Below are 20,628 nucleotides of genomic sequence, written 5' to 3' on the forward strand. Positions count from 1 at the left end.
TGAATTTAGTTGGGGGATTTCAACAGACCAAAAGCATAACAAAATATTCAGCTAAAAGGAGGGAGAAGGATGACCAAAGGATGTCAGCAATAAATTTTTTCCTCATTTACCATTTTCCTAAGTATGCCACTGGAAATGTTCTCTTGGGAAGACTCCACATGCCACAGACTGCCTGTACTTCATCTTTGAAACCAGCAAAAATATTTTGTTCTGTCAAAATTATAAAAAATTGTTGATTACAGTTTCTTTCTCTCTTATATTTAAAATGTGTTGGAGAAAAATGAGTTATTATAATTGGACACTTTCCTGATATGACATTCTCAATGAAAATGACCACAAAACATGCAGTCATGTGTATACTTTTAAAGAATGAGCTTCTTCATTCATTCTTTCCTCTTTCCCTCCCTCCCTCCCCTTCCTTCCTTGTTTCCTTCCTTGCTTGTTTCCTTCTTTCCTTCCTTCCTTCCCTCCTTTTCTTCCTTTCTTCTTTCTTAGAATGCAAACTAGCGTTGCCTCAGTTTGTTAGAAAATGATATGTGACCCTAACAGGTACAGTTTGGATTCTTATTTCTTTGGCATGTTGAATACCAAATCTTTAAAGCTATCAGTGGTCAAATTTCCTACCATTCTTATCAAGAAATCCAAGCCACCAAAATGTGGTCAAATAATTAGCTATGACAAACGCACTGCATGTTGCTGCTGGGTACATCATTGAAATGGCTGCATTCTGACCTGACATTAGTGGAAGGAAAAGGCATGTTCGCCAAACCAAAAACTTGCTTCCAATTTAGAACTTTGCAAATTTAAGTTATTGTCAGTCATGCTGCATTTGAGTATACAGTCCCTAAGCATAGCATAACTACCTGCGTGAATTCAAAATTTTAAACATGCTCTGAGTTAGCTTTACTTCTCATCTTCCCATCCTTTTCAACCTTCTCATGAACACCTGTCAGGTCTTGATACTTTCTTCCTTTAACATTTTTCAAAAAGTGTTGGTTCCAGATTCATTGTTACTTTCCCAGGACATGATATATGTTTTTGGTTAGCTCCAACCTGGCTTTCTTTCTTGGTTCTTTCCCAAGACATCGTGCATTTGATCACTGTAGGGTTGGATGGGACAGACTGCTAGATTGCAGTTTGCTCATTAACTTGGTCGATTAATCAATTCAGAGTTTCCATGGAAGGCAGAACAAATGTACCACACTGATGTTTTGTATGGTTGTCATTTCAGTGGCTACTTTAACTATCCTCACCTTTTCGACCAACACCTCTCCCCACCCACACCTCCCCCACACCTACACGCCCCTCCCCCAAGTTGCACAGTGTACTTCACTTCTAGGAGCCATAACTATGCCTGCATTTCTGAGGTTTCTGCCGCTGTTTGTCTGTTAGCCAAAGTCTTAACATTTTTTTCACTTTGTCTTCATATTGTATTTTGCCATATATTAGACTTTTTATTACTCTTTTAGAAACCGTTGGGTACACACAACACACACATATATAGTGTTAAATATAAACTTGTATTTGTTGGAGGGAATTCCATTATAATTATTTTAATAAAGCACTGTTACTACAAGGCACTAGCCAGAACTTTTAGACATATCTATTACAGCACATTTTACCTTTCATTATTATTCCTTTGAGATTGATTTGTTTGCTTTTGCTTTATTTTTATTTACAATTATGCTTTCAAAATTGTAATAAGGGGGAAAAAAGAACCTGTTAGCTTAAACGGGAGTAAAGAATTTCTCTACAGTGAAACAAATGAATTTCTTAAGTGTTGTGAGTATACAGTCCCTAAGCCATCCAGATGGACATCCAGATGCCCCAGCCGGTTAAGTGTCCGACACTTGATTTCAGTTCAGGTCGTGATCTTGTGGTTGTGGGATCAAGACCCATGTCAGGCTCTGTGCTCAGTGTCGAGTCTGCTTCAAACTCCCTCTCTGCCCCTCCCGGCTTGCACTGTCTCTCTCTCTCAAGTGAATAGATGATATCTTAAAAAAAAAAAAAAAAAAAGAGTAGTCTGGGCTAGGAGTGAGGCAAAGACAAACCAGTTGCTCTGAATGGCAAAGTAAGAAGTTTGAGTTTCTCTAGGCAGCCTGAGAATGAGACAGAAGATGAAACTGGGTGAGGGAAGACAGGACAGTTAGCAACTTCCTGTATGGAAGGAGGGTGGCCAGGCAAAAGTTTTCAGTGTCAGGAGTGGCTAAGAGATTTGAAAAACAGGTATGCCTAATGTTTAATTTAAAGTTGTTCTCTATATTGCTCTGGTAGGTAGTCCCCACCTCCCACCGTGATTGCACCAAAATTTCACTCTAGTCTGCTAGACACATGTAAATAGGTAACTTTGAGTGGCTGCTATTTGGGTGTGTGTGAAAGAGTTAGGGCACTGTCCAATTAGGATGGGGTGAAGAGGGGAGGAAAATCAAAATAATAAGCAAAGGCAGAACAGTGATATAAAATTCAGCAGAAGTAACCAGTGCCAAAGGCAGTTGGCAGAAATATAAGTGCTGCCCTCTTCTCATTCCAAATCTGTAACATACCTGAGATGAGAGGTTTGGTTGGCTTTACTTAAGGGACAAGGTGGCCTTAAAACTATGAGGCACTTCTTGCATCCAGGGGCTGACTTTTGCATTGCTATGTGATCTGTATGGAGGAAGGATCTCTGCTTCTAGTAATGCCATGATTATGCATGTATGTGTACTGATAGCCACAGGAGATCAAAAGGAACACAAGGAGAAAGGTAAAAGAAAGAAGAGAAAGAACAACAGAAGGAGGAAAAGACATGTCAAAGTTCTCCTGTGCTTTTAAAATTGATCATGAACTTGCCGGTGATGCTCTTCTCTCCTCCTTTTCTTCTCTTTTTACTTTCTCTTCTTTTCTCTCTTCCTTCGTTCCCTCCTTCTCCATGCTCTTCTGCTCTCATTTTCTTCTTTGCAATAAAAGAGAACAGATTGAGAGGTAAAAGTGGCATGTAAGAATTTGGGAAGAAGGTAGCTTTCCATTGGCAGTTGCTGTTTCTCTTGGGTTTTACTTAGATGGCACAAGGAAATAACTGTGTGAGTGCCCATAGGAGTCTCTGCATATTAAATGGATGAAGTATATTTGCCAAAATTTGGGGATGGAGGCCAAACACGGGCTCAGTACCAAAGAGTAGATCAGGATGTGGGGAAAAAAGGGGTAAGAGGGAGGAAAGGGCTGAGTAAAGTCCATAGGGCTATGGCATTGGCTTTCAGAGACAAGCTGTATTGGGCAACCGGAGCAAGATAAGGAAATTGCTGGAAACTGGGAGTGTTCTTGTGCCTTCTCGGGGACCTCATCCCTGACTCTCAGACCATCTCCCTGTCATTTTGACTCACAAAAGATTCCTTTTTAGTATGCAGTATAATTATAATCAATTTATTACTTGTTCCTTCCCTACTAGTTTGTAATCTTCATGAAAGTAGGGATTATAAAGTGCTTATATAGTGTCTGGACATAACATCATCATCATCATCCACTAAATATTCTCACCTAGTATAATGTGTGGCACATGATAAGTATGTATTGAATATTTGCTCAAGGAAGAAATGAATGGACAGAGGCTCAGGAGGAAAGCATAGATTGAAGAGGTCAATGAATTGGATTGGATCTTCCAAAGTGGATGTTCTCATCTAAGGGCTTTATACAGTCAAGTACTTGACTTTGTATAGTATTTATATGCCTTCAAAGGATGTTCAAAGTGGAAAAAGGATTTGTTTAGCAAAATTAATTCAAATATTTACTAATATAACATTTGAAAAGTAATCCAATTTTAGCAAAAGAATTTTATATTTTTTTGATTTTACAATTTATTTCTAATTCTTTGTGACACCTGCTATGGTGAGTCAGCCATTTTATAGAAATTGTTTTGGTGAATTCTAGCCCTGAATTTTAGATTGAGATTTTCATACAACTCATGATTGAATTAGCTAGGTTTGATTTCATAATTCATTAGTTGTTTTGTTTAATAGATAAAGTATGTAAATTTATTTATGTTAAAGACAGGATCCCACCCTTCCCTCCTTTTGGGAATGCTTTTATTTTATTTGCAATTATTTTCTGGCAAATTCCTTTAATAAGCTTTTTTTCTCCCCCCAGTATAGAATATAAAGTTTAGCGCCTTTAACAAATTATTCCAGTGAATGCTGACATAAACCATATTGTAGAGATGCTGTCAGTAGTAATGAAAGGTGTATTTTTTTCGGAGATTGTAAGATTTCCTGCTTCTTAAAAGAGGAAGGAGTGGTAATCCAAGTTGAGACTTGCACATAGCTATATTGTGATGACTCAATATCATGATTGAAATCAAAGCCTACGATTTTTTTTATAGCATCAATTCTTGAAATGGAAATAGCATGAGAATCATGGTAGTTCAGTTGTAGTTATGACCCATATTTAAATGTATAAGTTACATTTATAATTTTCCTTCATTGCTTCTGAAATTTTCTCTGGAGCTCACATTTCAAAAAAATTGCAGTACAAAAATTAAAGATTTTAATTACTCTAAGTGTTTTGAAATTGCTTACATATGAATGATTTTAGTTTGTTTAGGTTTAATATAACCTCAGCCATCTGTTACAAAAGAGTACTTTCTGCCATTCCCTGATGATTGATAAAAATTTATAGTATAGGAGACTAAGTACTCTTCCCCAAATCTCTTTCATGTCACAGTTTAGGCTAAGTTGAGTCAAATAATTATAAGCAAAACTGGACATATCTCACTATTCTAAGGATTCCAGTGATTCCTTTATGTGTGTGCTACGAATTCTCGCTGGAGCTAATGGTGATCACTGGGACTTCAGGTAAAATTTGAGATGGCAAATTATTTTGTTATAGAATTCAATTAAATTTTATTGTTGAAATAATTCAAACCTACAAAAAAATTTAAAAAATAATGTAACAAACACAGGGTACACAATTTGGATTTAACAGATGTTATTTTCCTTAAGTTCACACCTTATTTTTATTTGAAAGAAATGAAACATTAAAGATCCCCACAAAACCTCATCCTTGTAATCCTTTCCTCTTTTGCCTCCTCAAAGGTATGCATCCTACTGCAACTTCATTTTTCTCATGTAAGCTTATGTTTTGGAGATATTAATGCATGCAAATTTAGTTCACACTTCTTACCAGTTGTATCACATTTTATAGGAATAAACTGCAATTTATCCATTTCCTTATGATGAATATTTGGGCATTTCCACATTTTTGCAGTTGTAAACAAGATTTCAGGGAATGGTCCTTGTACTTGTCTCCTTTGAGCAGTTGTATGGGAATTTCCTTAAGACAGATTTCTGGAAATGAAATTCATGACTCATAGGGCAAGTGCAACTTTAACTTTTTTAGATATTTCTGCATAGTTCTCTATAAAGTTGTTGTGTAAATTTTATACTTTCAGATCAACATTAAGGTTTATTTTTCTCCATATCCTCACCAACATGTGGATGTTATCCATCTTAAATATTTATCAGCCTGGAAGGGGTGAAACATTAACTCCTCTTTATTTCATTTCCCTGTATAAAATATCTGGTTAAGATTTGTTACTAGGAGAGCAGAAGATAGAGTTACTCCCCTTTATTTCCTTTAGGGTCTCAGGCAGAAGAAATTTCATTTATTATATTCCTAGGCTCATGATACAAAATCATAATTAGTCCATGCATGATTATATTTTTATTTGCTTGTTTATTTGTAAATAATGTCATGGACATCCCTGAACTTTTAAACATCTCTCTTTGCTTCCTATAGCCCTGAATTTTAAGGTGTTTATCATTTCCTTGCTTTTTAGGAATTGTGCATTTGTGTGTGTGTCTGCTTTAGCTTTTTGAACTTCATGAACAAAGTATCATGTTGAATGATTTTGGAGACTTTATTTTACTTAACATTATGTAAGATCATCCATGATGTTGCATGCAGTTATAGTTTCTTCATTCTCACACTCCATTGCATGAATAAAACATAATTTAAAAAATATTCTCCAGCAGAGGGAATTTGCATTGTTTGTAATGTTTTGCTTTCTGATTGTTCTTGTGGACATTTCATAGCGCACATATGTGAGCAATGCTCTTAGCAAAACTGCTATGAGTAGAATTGACGGGTTGTAGGGTATGCAAGTTGCCAACTGTACTAATCTTTGAAAGTTTTTGTAAGACTCACCTGTAAAACCATCTTGACCTGTGTTACTCTCTTAAGCTTTTGCAACTCTCCAATTTCCTTAATAGTCACAGTGCCATTCAGACATTTCATGTCTTCATAGGTTAGTTTCAGTAGGCTAACTTTCCCTAATAATTTGTCACCTAGGTTTTCATTACATTTGAATAAAGTTGTTGATAATACTCACTTATCACCTTTTTAATTTCAATTGCATTACTGGTATTCTGTCTCCTTTATCATTCATATTATTTATGTATTCCCTGTCTCCTCTTATCCCTCAGTATTACCAGAGATCGCTTCTATGTTGTCACCTTTCAAAGATCTGACTTACAGTTTATGGAACGTCTCTATTTCATCTTTCTAATGATTTCCTTTACTTTCTTTGGGCTTACTGTTTGCTTCTAATTTTTTGTTAGACTTTTACTTTTTAATTTTTTAGTCTTCTTTTCTAACCTGAGCAGTTAAGGCTGTATATTCTCCTCAGTGAGGCCTTAACCAATGGCCCTAAATTTAAATATAGCATTTTGATTTTTATTAATCTCCACAAATTTTTAAATTTCTTGCCATTTATTTTGTGACCAATGAGTTCCTTAATGGGCATTTTATTTTTCTATGCACAACTTCTAACTTAACTGTGTTGTGGTCAGAGAACATGACCTGTATGATAGATACCTTTCATCTGAAAAATTGTGAGATTTGTTTTATGGCCTAGTGTGTGGTCAACTGTGGTAATCATTGTATGTGTATTCAAGAAGAATGTGTTTTTTCTTCTGATTCTATTTTGGATGAAACTATGTTAGCCTAGGGTGGGTGAGGAAGCTGCATGAAGTTAATTCATGTCTAGGCGTTACGTAGGGTAACTTGCAATCAAATTGTACATTGTATACTTCTGAGATTGATGAGAAACCTGATAGATTTTCTTTTCTGTGCATAGTCTGATTAAATCCTATATTTAATTGTTTTTCTTTTCTTATAGATTTGCACATATCTTTATATATTCTGGACTTTAAGTCCTTCTCTTGGGGGGAATGTAAATATCTTTCAGATATGGCCTATTTCTATGTTTATGAAGATTTTTACAGAAAAATTTCAGCTCACTGTGGTAAATTTATTAATACTTTTTAAAGTTTTTTTTTGTATTTTTATAATTACACAAATGTTCCCATCTCAACAGTGGTAATAATTTCTATGATGACAAATAAAACAGGGTAATAATATAGAGAATATCAAGCATCAAGTATGGGGGCTACTATTCTATATCTGGTGGTCAAATAAGGCCTTTATGATAAGGTGACATTAGAGCAGAGAACTTATTAAATGAGGAAGCAAGCCATATAGATATATTTCCTGTGTAAGAAATCTTTCACTATCTGGTGATATAAAATTTACTCCTATACATTCTTGTAAAATATTTTTTTAATTTGCTTTTCATTATTTAAAGCTTTATCTGTCTAAAATATTTGTGCATGCGTGCATGCGTGCGCGCGCGTGTGTGTGTTGTGTGAGGTAGGGGTATAATTTCAACTTTTTCTGCACAGGTATCTTTTCTTACACTGTGCATTAAACAGACCACTCTGTCTCCACTGTTCTGTATTGCTACCTGTCAAATACCAAAACCCTCAATATAATTAAGTCTTTTTAATAAGCTCTCTGTTCTCTTCCAGTAGTCTGTTTTTGTACCAATATCCCATGAATTTAATTACCGTGTTTTTGTAATAAGTTATGATTTCCAGTTGGTTGAATGCTCTTATTACTAGTTTTTTTTTAATGTGTCCTGGATATTCCTGGCTTTTCATCATAACATAAATTTGAGGATGAGCTATCTAGTTTCATAAAATGTTAAGTTTTGATTTTAGTTTGGTATCAGTTCACTTAGTGAGAACTGACATCTTTAAAATAGAGTTTTGTCATCCAAGAAGAAGGTGTATATCTGTTTAATAAATCTTCTTGTAAGTCTTTCAGTAAAGACTATAATTTTTTTCTAAAATTTGAACTTATCTTTAGGTAATCTGCATCTTTTTAAAAATCATTAATGATACTTTTTTTTAGAAGGGGTAACTTGGCATTTCACTTCTGATTGTTATAATACATATTTCCATATATTAGCTTATTTAATTCTCTGCCACAGACCCATCACTTAGCAAATTTCAATTAATGACACTTTTTAAAGGATTATATTTTACAATTGTTTATTTTATGTTTAGAAATGTAATCTTTTTATATAATGATCTTATATCCAGCAATGTTACTGAAAATTCTTATTACTTTTAATATATTTATTGGTAGGTTCTATTGGGCTTTCTATTTAGGTAGTAATATCATCTGTGAATAACAAGGATTTTTAAAAAATAATTCTTGTACTTTTAATTTCTTTTTCTGGCCTTTTTGTGTTGGTTAGGAATTCCAATAAAATATTGAATAGCATATGTGTGTATATTTTACTATATACGCATATATAAAAATAATATATATAAAATATGAAATTTATAATTTTTAGCATCCACTAATTACATAATTTAAAATTTGCACTGATTTTTCTATTGTTAAACTAACTTTATATTATTGAGATCACATGATTTGATTATTATGAACTATTTAATACATGATTGATTATAGTTAATTAATATTTAATGATTTATGTTAGTACTAACATGCATTTATCTGTGTTTCAAGTAAAACTGGACCCTCATTTTCCTTGTTTTTACTGTCTTTCTAATTTTTGATATCAAGATTACACTAACTTAATAAAGACAGTTGAGATTTTTTTCTCTCTTTCTGCTTTGGGTAACAGTTTGCTTAAGACAGAAAGTATGTGTTATTTGAATGTAGATTTCCCTATAAAATTACCTCTATGTTTTTTGTTCATTTGTTATATATGATTTTTTAAACTGCTGATAAGTTTCTAACTATTAAAGAATTCAAAATTTCTATTCTTGAGTCATTTTGGTGATAGAGATTATTCTAGAAAGTTGTCTGTTTAATGTGATTTTTTTCAAATGAATTGGCTTGAATTTGAACCACTTTATTATAGTTTTTAAGCGTGTATTTTGTTGATAGTTATGACCCCTATATTTCTTTTACAAAGATTTGCTTTTACCTTATTTGTTTATACCTTAATCCATCCTGCCGAAAGTATGCTTAACTTGTCAGCTTTTCGTAGAATCATATGTTGTTTCTTTTGTTTGTTATTATCATCATTTATGCCAATTTCTATTATTGCCTTATTATGCTCTTTTTTCTACATTTTTTGAGCTTCCTCCATTGTTCTTTGTTAAAAGTATTGTTGTTGTTGTTAAAATAAGTATTCATTCACAGTGATTAAATATCAAATAGCACTAAAAATAGGTATATAGTGAAAAGTTCTTTCCTACTTTGACCCCATCCGCTCAATTTCCATGTGGAGATTTTATGCAGTCATATTTATACAGACACCCACACAATGAATGTTCTTCCTTTGTTTCTTAATAGCGTATATATTTTAGGAATCTACGTATATTGACATTAAGAAATTTGAAGGTTTGGGTTTTTTAAAAATAGCTGGCTAGTATTCTATTGTTTATTTGGATAATTATTTAACCATTCCAGTTTGGATGGGCATTGATGTTTTGAAACATTTGCTACCACAAACTATGATGCAATGTTAATATTTTACTGCATTTAACTTATCTCTCTTTAAACATATTTTTGCTGAACCACTTGGAAATAAATTGCATACATCGTGATACCTTATCCATATATATTTTATATACATCTGTGAAGGAAAATGATATTCTCCCGTGTAATCACAATTTCATTGTCATACTTAAGAAAATTAACAAAAATTCCATATACTATCCAAAACACAATTCTTATTCAAATTTCCTCAGTTGTCCCAAATATATTTTTTATATACTTTTTTAAAAATCTAAGGTCCAATCAAGTTTCACAGACTGCTTTAGGTTGTAATATCTCTTTAATTTCTTCTAATATAGAACAGTCCCCCTCCTCCCTTGTCTTGTATCACCCTGAATTTTTTTTTTAAATCATAGGCTACTTGTTAAATAAATACTCTCTGATTATGGATGTTTCTAATTTTTTTGCCCATCGCTGAATTCAAATTAAATATTTTGGGCAAGAATTGTATATAGGTAATATTGGATTATCAGTATTGGTTACATCAATAGGCACTATTGGTGGTATTTACTTTGATCACTTAATTAAGGTAGTGACAGTGATATCTCTATGTTGTAAAAGGTCTGTTTTCTTTGAAAATTATAAATATTTTTTGGAGAGATAATTCAGGCTTATATAAATATTCTCTTTTTCAACAAGCTTTTACCCAGTGGTTTTGACACTCATAATGATTGTTATCTGAATCAATTATTGCATTGGATTACAAAATAATTTATTTTCTAATTCTTCACTCCTTTTACATATAATAGCTGTGATTCTTTAAAGAACAATTTTCCCTTTTTTCTTCTCTCCCTTCTCTCTTTCTCTCCTAGGGAAACTATACTCATCATTTTTTAAAATGATTTAAAAATCATTTTAAAAAATATTTTTCTTTGCAATCATTATCTTTCATGATGCTCAAATTATTCCAAGTTTGGACAATAAGAGCTGCCTCAAGAAAGCTTCTCTTCTTGACCAGCTCTACTTATTATTAAGCACATCCTTGATTTATGAAATTGCATTTCTTTCAATATGAGTAAGCTTGATCATTTTTTCATATGTATGAAAGGCATTTATATTTCCTTTTCTGTAAAGAATTTATTAATATCCTTTGCTAATTTTCTATTTGGTTGATATCTTTTTTTTCCCTATTGATTTGTATAAAATTGTTAAATTTAAAGAGACTAGATCTTTGCCTGTAATATTAAATATATCATCCCCATTTTCATTTTTGACTGTGGTTTTTTTGCCACGTGGATTTTAAAATTTGTATTCTCTTAATATTATGATTTTTTAATAGCTTCTGGATTTTGTGTCACTTAGATAAACTTTCTGCACTCTTAGATTCTACAAGAATTCTACTATATTTTGTCAGGACTTCTGTGATTTCATTTTTACATTGACACCCTGGGTCTATTAGGATTTTGTTTCTTTTGTGTGGTGTGTAGGACTGATTCAACTTTATGTTTTTCTAAATGGTTATCTAGCTTTCCTCACTTCATTATTGAATAGTTCATATTTTCCTCTCTAGTTTGAGATGATGCTTTTATCATGTGATAAAGTTCTGAATGTATTTAGGTCAATTCCTGGGGTTTGTATTCTATACTTTTACTCTGTTTTTAAAATACTGATGCCTCAAAGTTTGAACTACTGAAGAATTATAATACATCTTGATAGTTTAGTATTCCCTCAATGATCTTATTTTTCAGGATTAAGAAACAGCATTCTCATATAAATGCAGAATCACTTTTTCTAGTTAAACAAATTTTTGGCATTTTCATTTGGATTGTGTTCTATTTACAAATTAATTTTAAAAATTGACAGCTTTATATTAGTCTTCCTATCCAAGAACATAACATACCTTTTCATTTGCTCAAGCTGATTTTTTAAGTATAGGCTTTGCCAATTTCTTGTTAATTTCATTTTAGTGTTAAATTTATTATTGTTATTATAAGTGACATAAGTACTTTCATTATTTCATTTAATTGTTTTTGTATATAAACATACATATATCCAGTATATGAAATCTACTGCTTTTCTTAACGACTGAGCCACTCAGGCGCCCAGATCTACTGCTTTTCTATTCATTTATTTTTGTTCGTTACCTTAAAATACTTTGATTATGGTAAGAAATTTTCATTGTTCTTGTTAAATGTTTTGTTTTTTCCAGGTAATTATAAAATAGTGAGAATTTTTGCCTTCACTTTTTCATTTTTTTAATGCTTAAGTACTTTTTCTTATCTAATTGCAGTGGCTAGTACCAAATAGATAATATTAAATGATAATGGTGACGGTGAATTCCTTTTTCTTATTCCTGACATTAAGAGAAATGTTTCTAGTGTTCCCAAATACCAAAGAGCTTGTGCAAGGCAGTGCATCCCTTTCCAACTGTGTTTTATCCCAGTTCACCTCAGGGGAAAGTCTTAGTAATTGCAATACAATAGCCTGACAGTGGCTATTAGTATTCTACTTGCCATTAGTGTTGGGGTCCTTACTCCTGTTTGACAGATGAGTGAGTAAACTAAAAATCTCTTTCTTAGAGTTTGCATTCTAGACTACTTTCAATATCAACCATCTTCAGTCAGATTCTCCAGACAAATACTGTGAGATGAAGAATCACATCCAAATGATCCACTAAAGAATGCTTTAATGAATACTGGTAAGAGTATACAGAAAGCAGGTCAGGGAGGATAAAGAAAACAAAGATACAATTTCAGGTAAAGTCCCAGCCTGTTCCTACAGGAAGAATTCTTAAGTCTCTTAAATAACTTCTCTAAGAAATGAATTATTTAGTTTGTGAAAATTCAGTAGGTCTCACGTGTAAAACAAATGGGGCCAAATTTTTGTTTATTTGTTGTCATTGTTTTGTTTTTTTGAGTCAAGCATATCCTTGATTACCACTTTAAATTGTTATTCAATTTTTCAATTTTTCAATTTATTCAATTTTTCTATTTCTTCTAGTGCCACTTCAAATTCTAATATTTGTTTTCCAGAAATATGTCCATTTACACTAGGTTTTCATATTATTTGCCATATAGTTATTATATTCCTTTATTATTTAAAAAAAACTGTCTAGCTCTCTAAGGTATTTTCTCTTTTTCATTCCAGATATAATTAATTTCCTAATTTTTCCTTGTTCATTTTGTCACACTTTTATCTATATTAGTTTTTACAAATAATTAAAATTTGCTTGTGGGAATATTTTCTATTGTCTTTTTGTTTTTACTTTCCCGACTCCTGGAATTACCTTTTGTCTTCTTTGAATATAGTCTTTTTCTCCCAAATTTTGTGTTGGATATTTGGCTTATTTGCCCTAAATTTTTCTCATTTTTAATTTTTAAATTAAAAAAAAAAATTCTAGTATAGTTAACAAATAGTGTTGTATTAGTTGCAGGTATACACTATAGTGATCCAACAATTCTATACATTACCCAGTGTTCATCCTGAGAAGTGTACTCTTGATCTCCTCACCTATTTCATCTATCCGCTCTTCCACTTCCCCTCTGGTAATCATCAGTTTGTTCTCTATAGTTAGGAGTCTGTTTTTTGGTTTATCTCTTTTTTATTTTGTTCCTTTGTTTTGTTTCTTAAATTCTGCATATGAGTGAAATCATGTGGTATTTGTCTTTCTTGGACTGACTTATTTCACTTAGCATTATACCCTCTAGATCCATCCATATTGTGCAAATGGCATAATTTCATTCTTTTTTATGGCTGAATAATATTCTATTATATATATTATATGCATTATATATATATACCACCATATATATGTATATATATTAATATATATATTAATATGCCCCCTCTTATTTATCCATAGACGTTTGGGCTGCTTCCATAATTTGGCTATTGTAAATAATGCTGCAGTGAACATAGAGGTGCATATATCTTTTTGAATTAGTGTTTTCATATTCTTTGACTGAATACCCAGTAGGGGAATTACTGGATCATATGATAAGTGTAATTTTAATTTTCTGAGGAACCTTCATACTGTTTCCCACAGTGGCTGCACAAATTTGCATTTCCACCAACAGTTTTGCATGAGGGTTTCTTATTTTTTGATTAATGTAACTTAAAACTTTGAATTTTTTCTTTATTAATTTTTTACTGAGTCTCACAAATTTGAACATATACTTTCTTATTTAATTTTAAGTAATTTGTGTATTTTTCTCATGTTTCTTCTTTAATGTAAAGATACATTGATAATATAGTTTTAAATTTCCAGACATGCAAGGTTTATTTTTTTAGTTTTACAATTGTTATTTTTAATTTTGTTGCATTGTGATAAGAGTGTATAATGTTGGTGTTAATTCTTCAGAATGTATTGGGGTTTCCTTTTATCATAGATATGACTTCTTTTGTGAAAGCTTTATATATACTTTAAAATAATCTGTATTTTCTATTTGGTGGATAGGAAGTTCTCTATAGAGAACTAAGTTTGTTAATCATATTCTTCAGATTTTCTCATGTTTTGCTTATTTGTCTGCTTGATCTGTTTTTGAGAAGCTATCATAAATTTTCAACTGAAATGCTTATTTTTTAAAAATTGAATTTTAACATAGATACAGTAAAGTACAAAAATACGAGTGTACAGCCCAGTGAATTATCACAAAGTTGAAAGACTAATGTAATTACTACCCAGGTTGTTAAACAGCACATTATTAGGAACCTAGAACTACCTTTGTGTCCCCCCTCAATCACTAGAATCCAGTTATCTCCAAAGACAACCATCAGAGTTCTTATCCCATAGAGTCATTTGCTTGTTTTTAAATATGTTAATTAAATCATATAGTATTTTATTTTACATATATCTTATAATATTATGTGAGAGTTATCCATAATGTTGTACATAGCTATTGTTCCTTTTTTACTGTCTTGTTGTATTTCACTGAATAAATACAACAATACATCTATCCATTCTACTGTTTATGGACATTTGTGTTATTTTTATTATTGGCCATTGTGAATAAAGCTACTCTGAATATTTTCATCTGTATCTTTTGGCACATGGATGTCCTGCATTTTTTGGTTTATATTCCTAGGAATGGAATTTATTGGTCAAAGTGTACGTGTACATTTAGCTTTAGTAGATTTTACTAGTTGTGCCACACTCTTACCACTCCAGGTGTTGTCATCTTTCTCATGTGGGCCACTATGATGGTGGGAATTAATATCACATCGTGGTTTTAGTTTTAATTCCCCTAATGACCAATATGGTTTTGCAGTTTTTTAAAAAATGCATTGGCCATTTTATCAAGTGTCTATTCAGATTTCTTGTGGATTTTCTATTAGGTTGCCTCTCTTATCCCTATTGATTTATAGGAATTTATTATTTATTCTGGATATGAGATCTTTGCCAGTTGCAAATACTTCCTCTTATGGTTCACTTTTACAGTCTCTTAATCATGTCTTTTGATGAACTGAAATTCTTAATTTTAATATATTTCAATATATCTTTCTTTTGTGATTAGTACTTTGTATGTCCCTTTTAAGAAATCCCTTCTTACACCTGTTGAAGAATGTATTTTATGTTTTCTTCTAGATCAGCACTGACTATTAGAGATATAATGTGAGACAGAAATTTGTGTCACATATATAATTTTATTTATTTGTTTGTTTGTTTATTTATATATTAGGGAGAGGGAAAGAGAGAGAAAGAGTGTGCGGGTGCGAGGGGCAGACAGAGAGAGAATCTTAAGCAGACTCCATGCCTAGTGCAGAGCCCAACACAGGGCTCGATTTCACAACCCTGAGATTGTGACCTGAGGTGAAATCAAGAATTGGGACGCTTAATGGACTGAGCCACCCAGGTGCCCCATGTACCACATATATAATTTTAATTTTAAGTAGCCACTTAAAAAAATGGAATGAAACAGGTGAAATTAATATGAATAATGTAATTATTAACAGGAGTTTTTTGTTCTTTTTCTAAAAATAAGATTTCAAATTCTAGTGGCTGTTTTACATGTAGAGCACATCCCAGTTGGCCTAGCGACGCTTCAGATGCTAATAATTACATGTATCTAATGACTATTATATATCATATATCAACCCATTTGAGAAGCTTTAATGATATGCCATTTACATTTAGCTCTAGCACCCATGTCGCTGTTTTGTGTGTGTGGCGTGAGGTAGCATATCTAGCAAGGAAACTATGTCGCTTCTAGAATTGAAGGACGATCTTCAGGATCTAGAGCCAATCTGGGTCCCTTGGGAACGAAATCAGGCCTTGATGATTCTGGCAATTTGAAAGTGTCTCTCATCTCTGCATATTCTCTTTTATTTCATGAGGATTTACTCAACATGGCAGAGCACATGGCCACCAGTCATTCTGGGTCACATCTTTACAACTTCCAATAGTTGAGAAAAGATAAATCTCTTTCTATTTAGTAATGGCCTGGCTCAGGTCACATTCCTATACCTGGCAGCCAGGAAGAAGATTATTTTTGGCCAGATCATTACATGCCCATATATTTATAATCATGGGACAGAAATTATTACCAGAAAAGGGAAGCCACCACAGTATACCACATCTGGTTTCTTCTGTCAGATACTTTTAGAGAGCTGGGGTTATCCATTGTGCACAGAGAGCACTAGAAAAATATTTGTAAATAGCACTAATTTGACAGGAATGCTTAAAATGAGGCCTGAGGCAGGAGGAATATAAATGCACTGGCTTAGAACTCATTTTTATGATAGATACACACATATTTGAAAACTATAAATTCTTAGTTTACAAGTTTAGGACTGTTGATTATAAGGGTTTGTTAACATTGAAGGTAACTCAACATTTTCTCTGTAACCTGAATTTTCTGCAAATCTGTGGGTGGTTGGAAGAGGTATGCTGTGCCTTGGTGACTATGCACAGCCTAGCAGAATTTTTGAATATGACTGACTCTCTTATATGATAGTACAGTTCTTTTGGTCATTAGTCAAACTTCAAGTTTTCTTCAGAATACTACAAAGGAGGAAAATGTTATTTGATATTAAAAGAACATTTTTTCTTCTTTTAGAATTTATCTGACTTCCTGTCTGAGTGGGGTCACAGTCTCAATTTATTAGTTCTGTCATTTAGCACAAAATTTAAAATCAAAGTGTGGTTCCATGTGAGGTAAAGATGAAAAGTTATTCCCTGGGATTCCTAGTGTTCTACTTTTAACTCCTATTTCTTCAGCACTCATTAGTTCTCCTTTTGGGGAAACAGAGAACTCTCCCCTCACTTGTGTGAGGGGAAGGACAGGTAGGGAGAAGAGAAGTGAAGAAGAATCTTCCTTTAGCTTCCTTTTTTTTTAGGAGTGTCAACAAGATTGAATGAAGGAAACCACCCATTTTTACTTTATGAAAGGCATTAACAACTGGGAAAACATATTTATTTTGGCTGTCTAAAAACCCTGACTTCAGATACCCAAAGCAAATTAGATAGGATTTAGGTGGATAATATAAAAAGGAAATGATTACAGGCTCAATTATTTGGATGGAAGAGCATTGAGGTGGTAGAATTTTCTCAGGTGCCAAAATAACAGAAATGGTTCTAACCTTCTCTGCTACTTTCCTAGTGGCGGTTTCTTTCTTGCACCCTCCTGAACCTCCCACTCACCTCATCCCCGCCTCTCACACACAAGTTTTTTGTTTGTTATTCCTGTTCAGACATTTAGAAGTGTATTTAATGGTGTTTGTAAGTGTAGCTTCAGGTAGCTTCACATAACGTTAAATTCTCACTGACTCCGAAACCATCTATAAACACAGCCAAAAGCAATATCTAGAATTCCTTCTCTTTTGGTATTTGTGTTATGGACACTAGATTAAGAAAGTTAGTAGGGCTTGAAAACGTTTTGCTTTTCTTACTGTTTAAAGTGAACATTTTAAGATTAGCTTATATTTCCAATTCATTTTAAATTTATAATCATGATATAACAGTAGATCATACACTTTAGAAAAAAAGCCATGCATAATATCAAACCTTCCAAAACTGTTATTCCTTGTATTCCTTTTCAAGTTTTTGCTGTATGCATAGTTTTATGTCATTGTAATCATTGCTTAATTTTGAAATTAATTTTTTTGGTAATTCAATGAAACAACATGCAAATGAAGAATATGTATCTTTTGCTTAGTTTAGGAGATCACCCAGAGCTGATGAGAATCAGAAAATAGCTATTTTCTGTTTATTCCAGGTAGCAAGAAATCATTTTTATCTTTTAATGTTGAGTAAGTCTCACAATTGTTATGTGCATGACAGTGGCTACACAGAGTCATCCTAGCTTTGTAAATACTAGATTTGCCTATATTACTCAGAGACCCCCTCCCCCCCCCAAAAAAACAAAAAAACTAAGCAGGAAACCTAAGAAATCTAAAAACTTTTTGCATAAACAATGCAGCTTTGGGGTTGTGTTCTATTATCAAAGCAGTTGCATGTGAAATGTTTTACGCGTAAGTTAAAAAAGAAACTCCGTACAAAGCAGTGATCATTTCCTGTTTCATTTTTCATTTTCTTTTCGCGTGAAGAGCTTTTGTCCCTCACTAGGAGTTGCTTTAAATCTCTGGGAAGGTCTGTTCCGAATTTACTGCTTCTGGATTGGTTAAGATCCCTTTTAAGTGTGTGCTTTGTTCTCTGAAAAGCTTAGGTCAGTTGAGCAACATGCTGCTAATATTTTTTTTTTTTTTTTTTTTTTTTTTAAGAGCTGAGTAATGCTGGAGCCTTCTCATGTGGCTGATGCAAACCTGGAGAATTTGCATCATCATTAAGCTGGAATAAGTTGGTGTGACAGGCAGGAGCTTAAATACCAGCCCCTGAGGAAGCTGAGCTGGTCTGTAATCATAGGGCAGTAACAGCGGCTGCAGCGGCAGAGATAGTCCGGGGAGGCGGAGGAACGAGAGAGCACCGTGAACACACAGGTGTTTCTGAGGGGTAATTAGATAGCTGTGGAGGAGAAAATACACCTTTGAGTTCTTACCTGTGAACACAATAGCACTGAGCGAGACAGTCTGAAAGCCAAGAGGAAGAGGTTTGGTCAGTCACACCAAGAGAGACCAAAGTTGAAAGTTTGGGGTTTTAAATTTTTTTTTTTTTTCCTCTGTTTCATTTTTCCCGTGTGCCACTACAATGGTCAGAAAGCCTGTGGTGTCCACCATCTCCAGTGGAGGTTACCTGCAGGGGAATGTTAATGGGAAGCTGCCTTCCCTGGGTGGCAAGGAGCCACCTGGGCAGGAGAAAGTGGTGCTGAAGAAGAAAATCACTTTGCTGAGGGGCATCTCCATCATCATTGGCACCATCATTGGAGCAGGAATCTTCATCTCTCCCAAGGGCGTGCTCCAGAACACGGGCAGCGTGGGCATGTCTCTGGTTATCTGGACAGTCTGTGGGGTCCTGTCACTATTTGGTGAGTGCAGCTTCTTCTCTGGGGGTATGTCTGCGGCGCTGGGCAGTTTGCTGTCTGGGAAAGCAAAGGGTAATTTTTAAGGAGTGAATGAATGGCGCAGGCTACACCAGATTTTCTGATTTTTGTTTAAGTGTGCGAACTACCCAAACACGGTGTTCACTCTTGGCAGGAACCTGAATTCCACCAAGTTGCTTCCTGCAGCCCGCACTCCCTTTTCCTGACTAAGACAGACTGTTTTCTGACTTTCCCTGTGGCCATGAGAGCAAAAGCTAACTGTGATGACCCAGTAAAGTACATGTGAACTTTCTGTACCGGGAAGTTTGCTTAGTTACATATGTTTGAGGCATCTTGGCAGCCAGCACGCTGAATGAAACACCTGTGAAGTGAAACCCGGCGTGGCCTATTTAGGCACAGAACTGAGCAGTCAGCAGAAGCGTTACGGTGTTTTTATTGCCAAAACAAACCAGGCGGGATGGGGTGCAGTCTTTTTCTTTTTAACTTTTGAACTTCGCATGCTTGTCAGTTCCTAATATTTTCTCAAAAGGCCTTGCCATGATACCATGTGTGGTGGCACATAACTCGATTCCTGTGATAAGTGGGAATATTGCAAGGGTCTGAGCATATTTCAATTTTTTTTTTTTTCAATCTTCCATCTCTCCCTAACACCTGTAAACTCTTGCAATATAAATAGGAAAACTGGAATTGGGTGTTAGTTTGCGGTGCTTGCCAGATCTGTTTCCTTCATTTATAGTTCACTTGGTCTTCAGGGACATAGATGTGTCCACCTCTCCACTGAGTCAGTCTGAACAGAACTACTAGTAGAAGCGTGATGATACAATTTTGCTTCAAAATCTACATCTCTTTTATTGATTTGATGTTAATAGCAAAGAGGTAATAAATGCCTTTCATGGGGTGGGCAGATTACTAGAAAGCTACCCGAGTTAGTTATAAAGGTGACAAAAACTGGTGGAGGGTCAAAAAAATTAAATTTTGCTTAAACTATGCGGTAAGTGTCTAAGATATATTTGCTCTTTTGTAGCAACTAGTGTGTTTTAATTCTAAAAGGCTCTACTAACACAAAGCTTTGTCCTAACTCTAGGACTAAGTCTTAACTCTTGGTCCTACGCGTACCAATCCATTCATTCTTAAGGCCTTGTGATGTTTTAATGCATTCCTTTGGGTATTCATCTAGAGAACACAAATTTCCATTAGTAGGAAGAAGGTATTTCAAGGAAAACTTGTTAAAACAAAGCCTTAGTATAGAAAGATCTATAGAAGAATTATTTTTGGGTTTTTAAAAAGAGTTTGTGGTATTCTGTATGGTTCTGGCATGTACATTTACAGACAAAGAGAAACCTAATTGTTGCTCTTCTTAAATGACTTTGTGCACCCTCAGTCTTTAATCTACAAATACTTGGTAAATTGA

The 20,628-nt window shown here is 33.8% G+C and overlaps 1 protein-coding gene across 1 annotated transcript in view; it reads left to right on the top strand.

Annotated features, from left to right (window-relative positions):
* The first annotated feature begins 18,499 nt into the window (after nt 1-18,499).
* The window catches only part of SLC7A11 (solute carrier family 7 member 11), a 76,163-nt gene continuing 74,034 nt past the window's right edge, over nt 18,500-20,628 (top strand). The window contains exon 1 of the mRNA XM_035023060.1: nt 18,500-19,202. Coding sequence (XP_034878951.1) covers nt 18,926-19,202 — 277 coding nt within the window. The 5' untranslated portion in view covers nt 18,500-18,925. The remainder of the gene's footprint in view (nt 19,203-20,628) is intronic.

This window comes from Mirounga leonina, unplaced genomic scaffold, assembly GCF_011800145.1.
Source record: "Mirounga leonina isolate KUSES-001 unplaced genomic scaffold, KU_Mleo_1.0 Mir_176, whole genome shotgun sequence".
NCBI lineage: Eukaryota > Metazoa > Chordata > Mammalia > Carnivora > Phocidae > Mirounga > Mirounga leonina.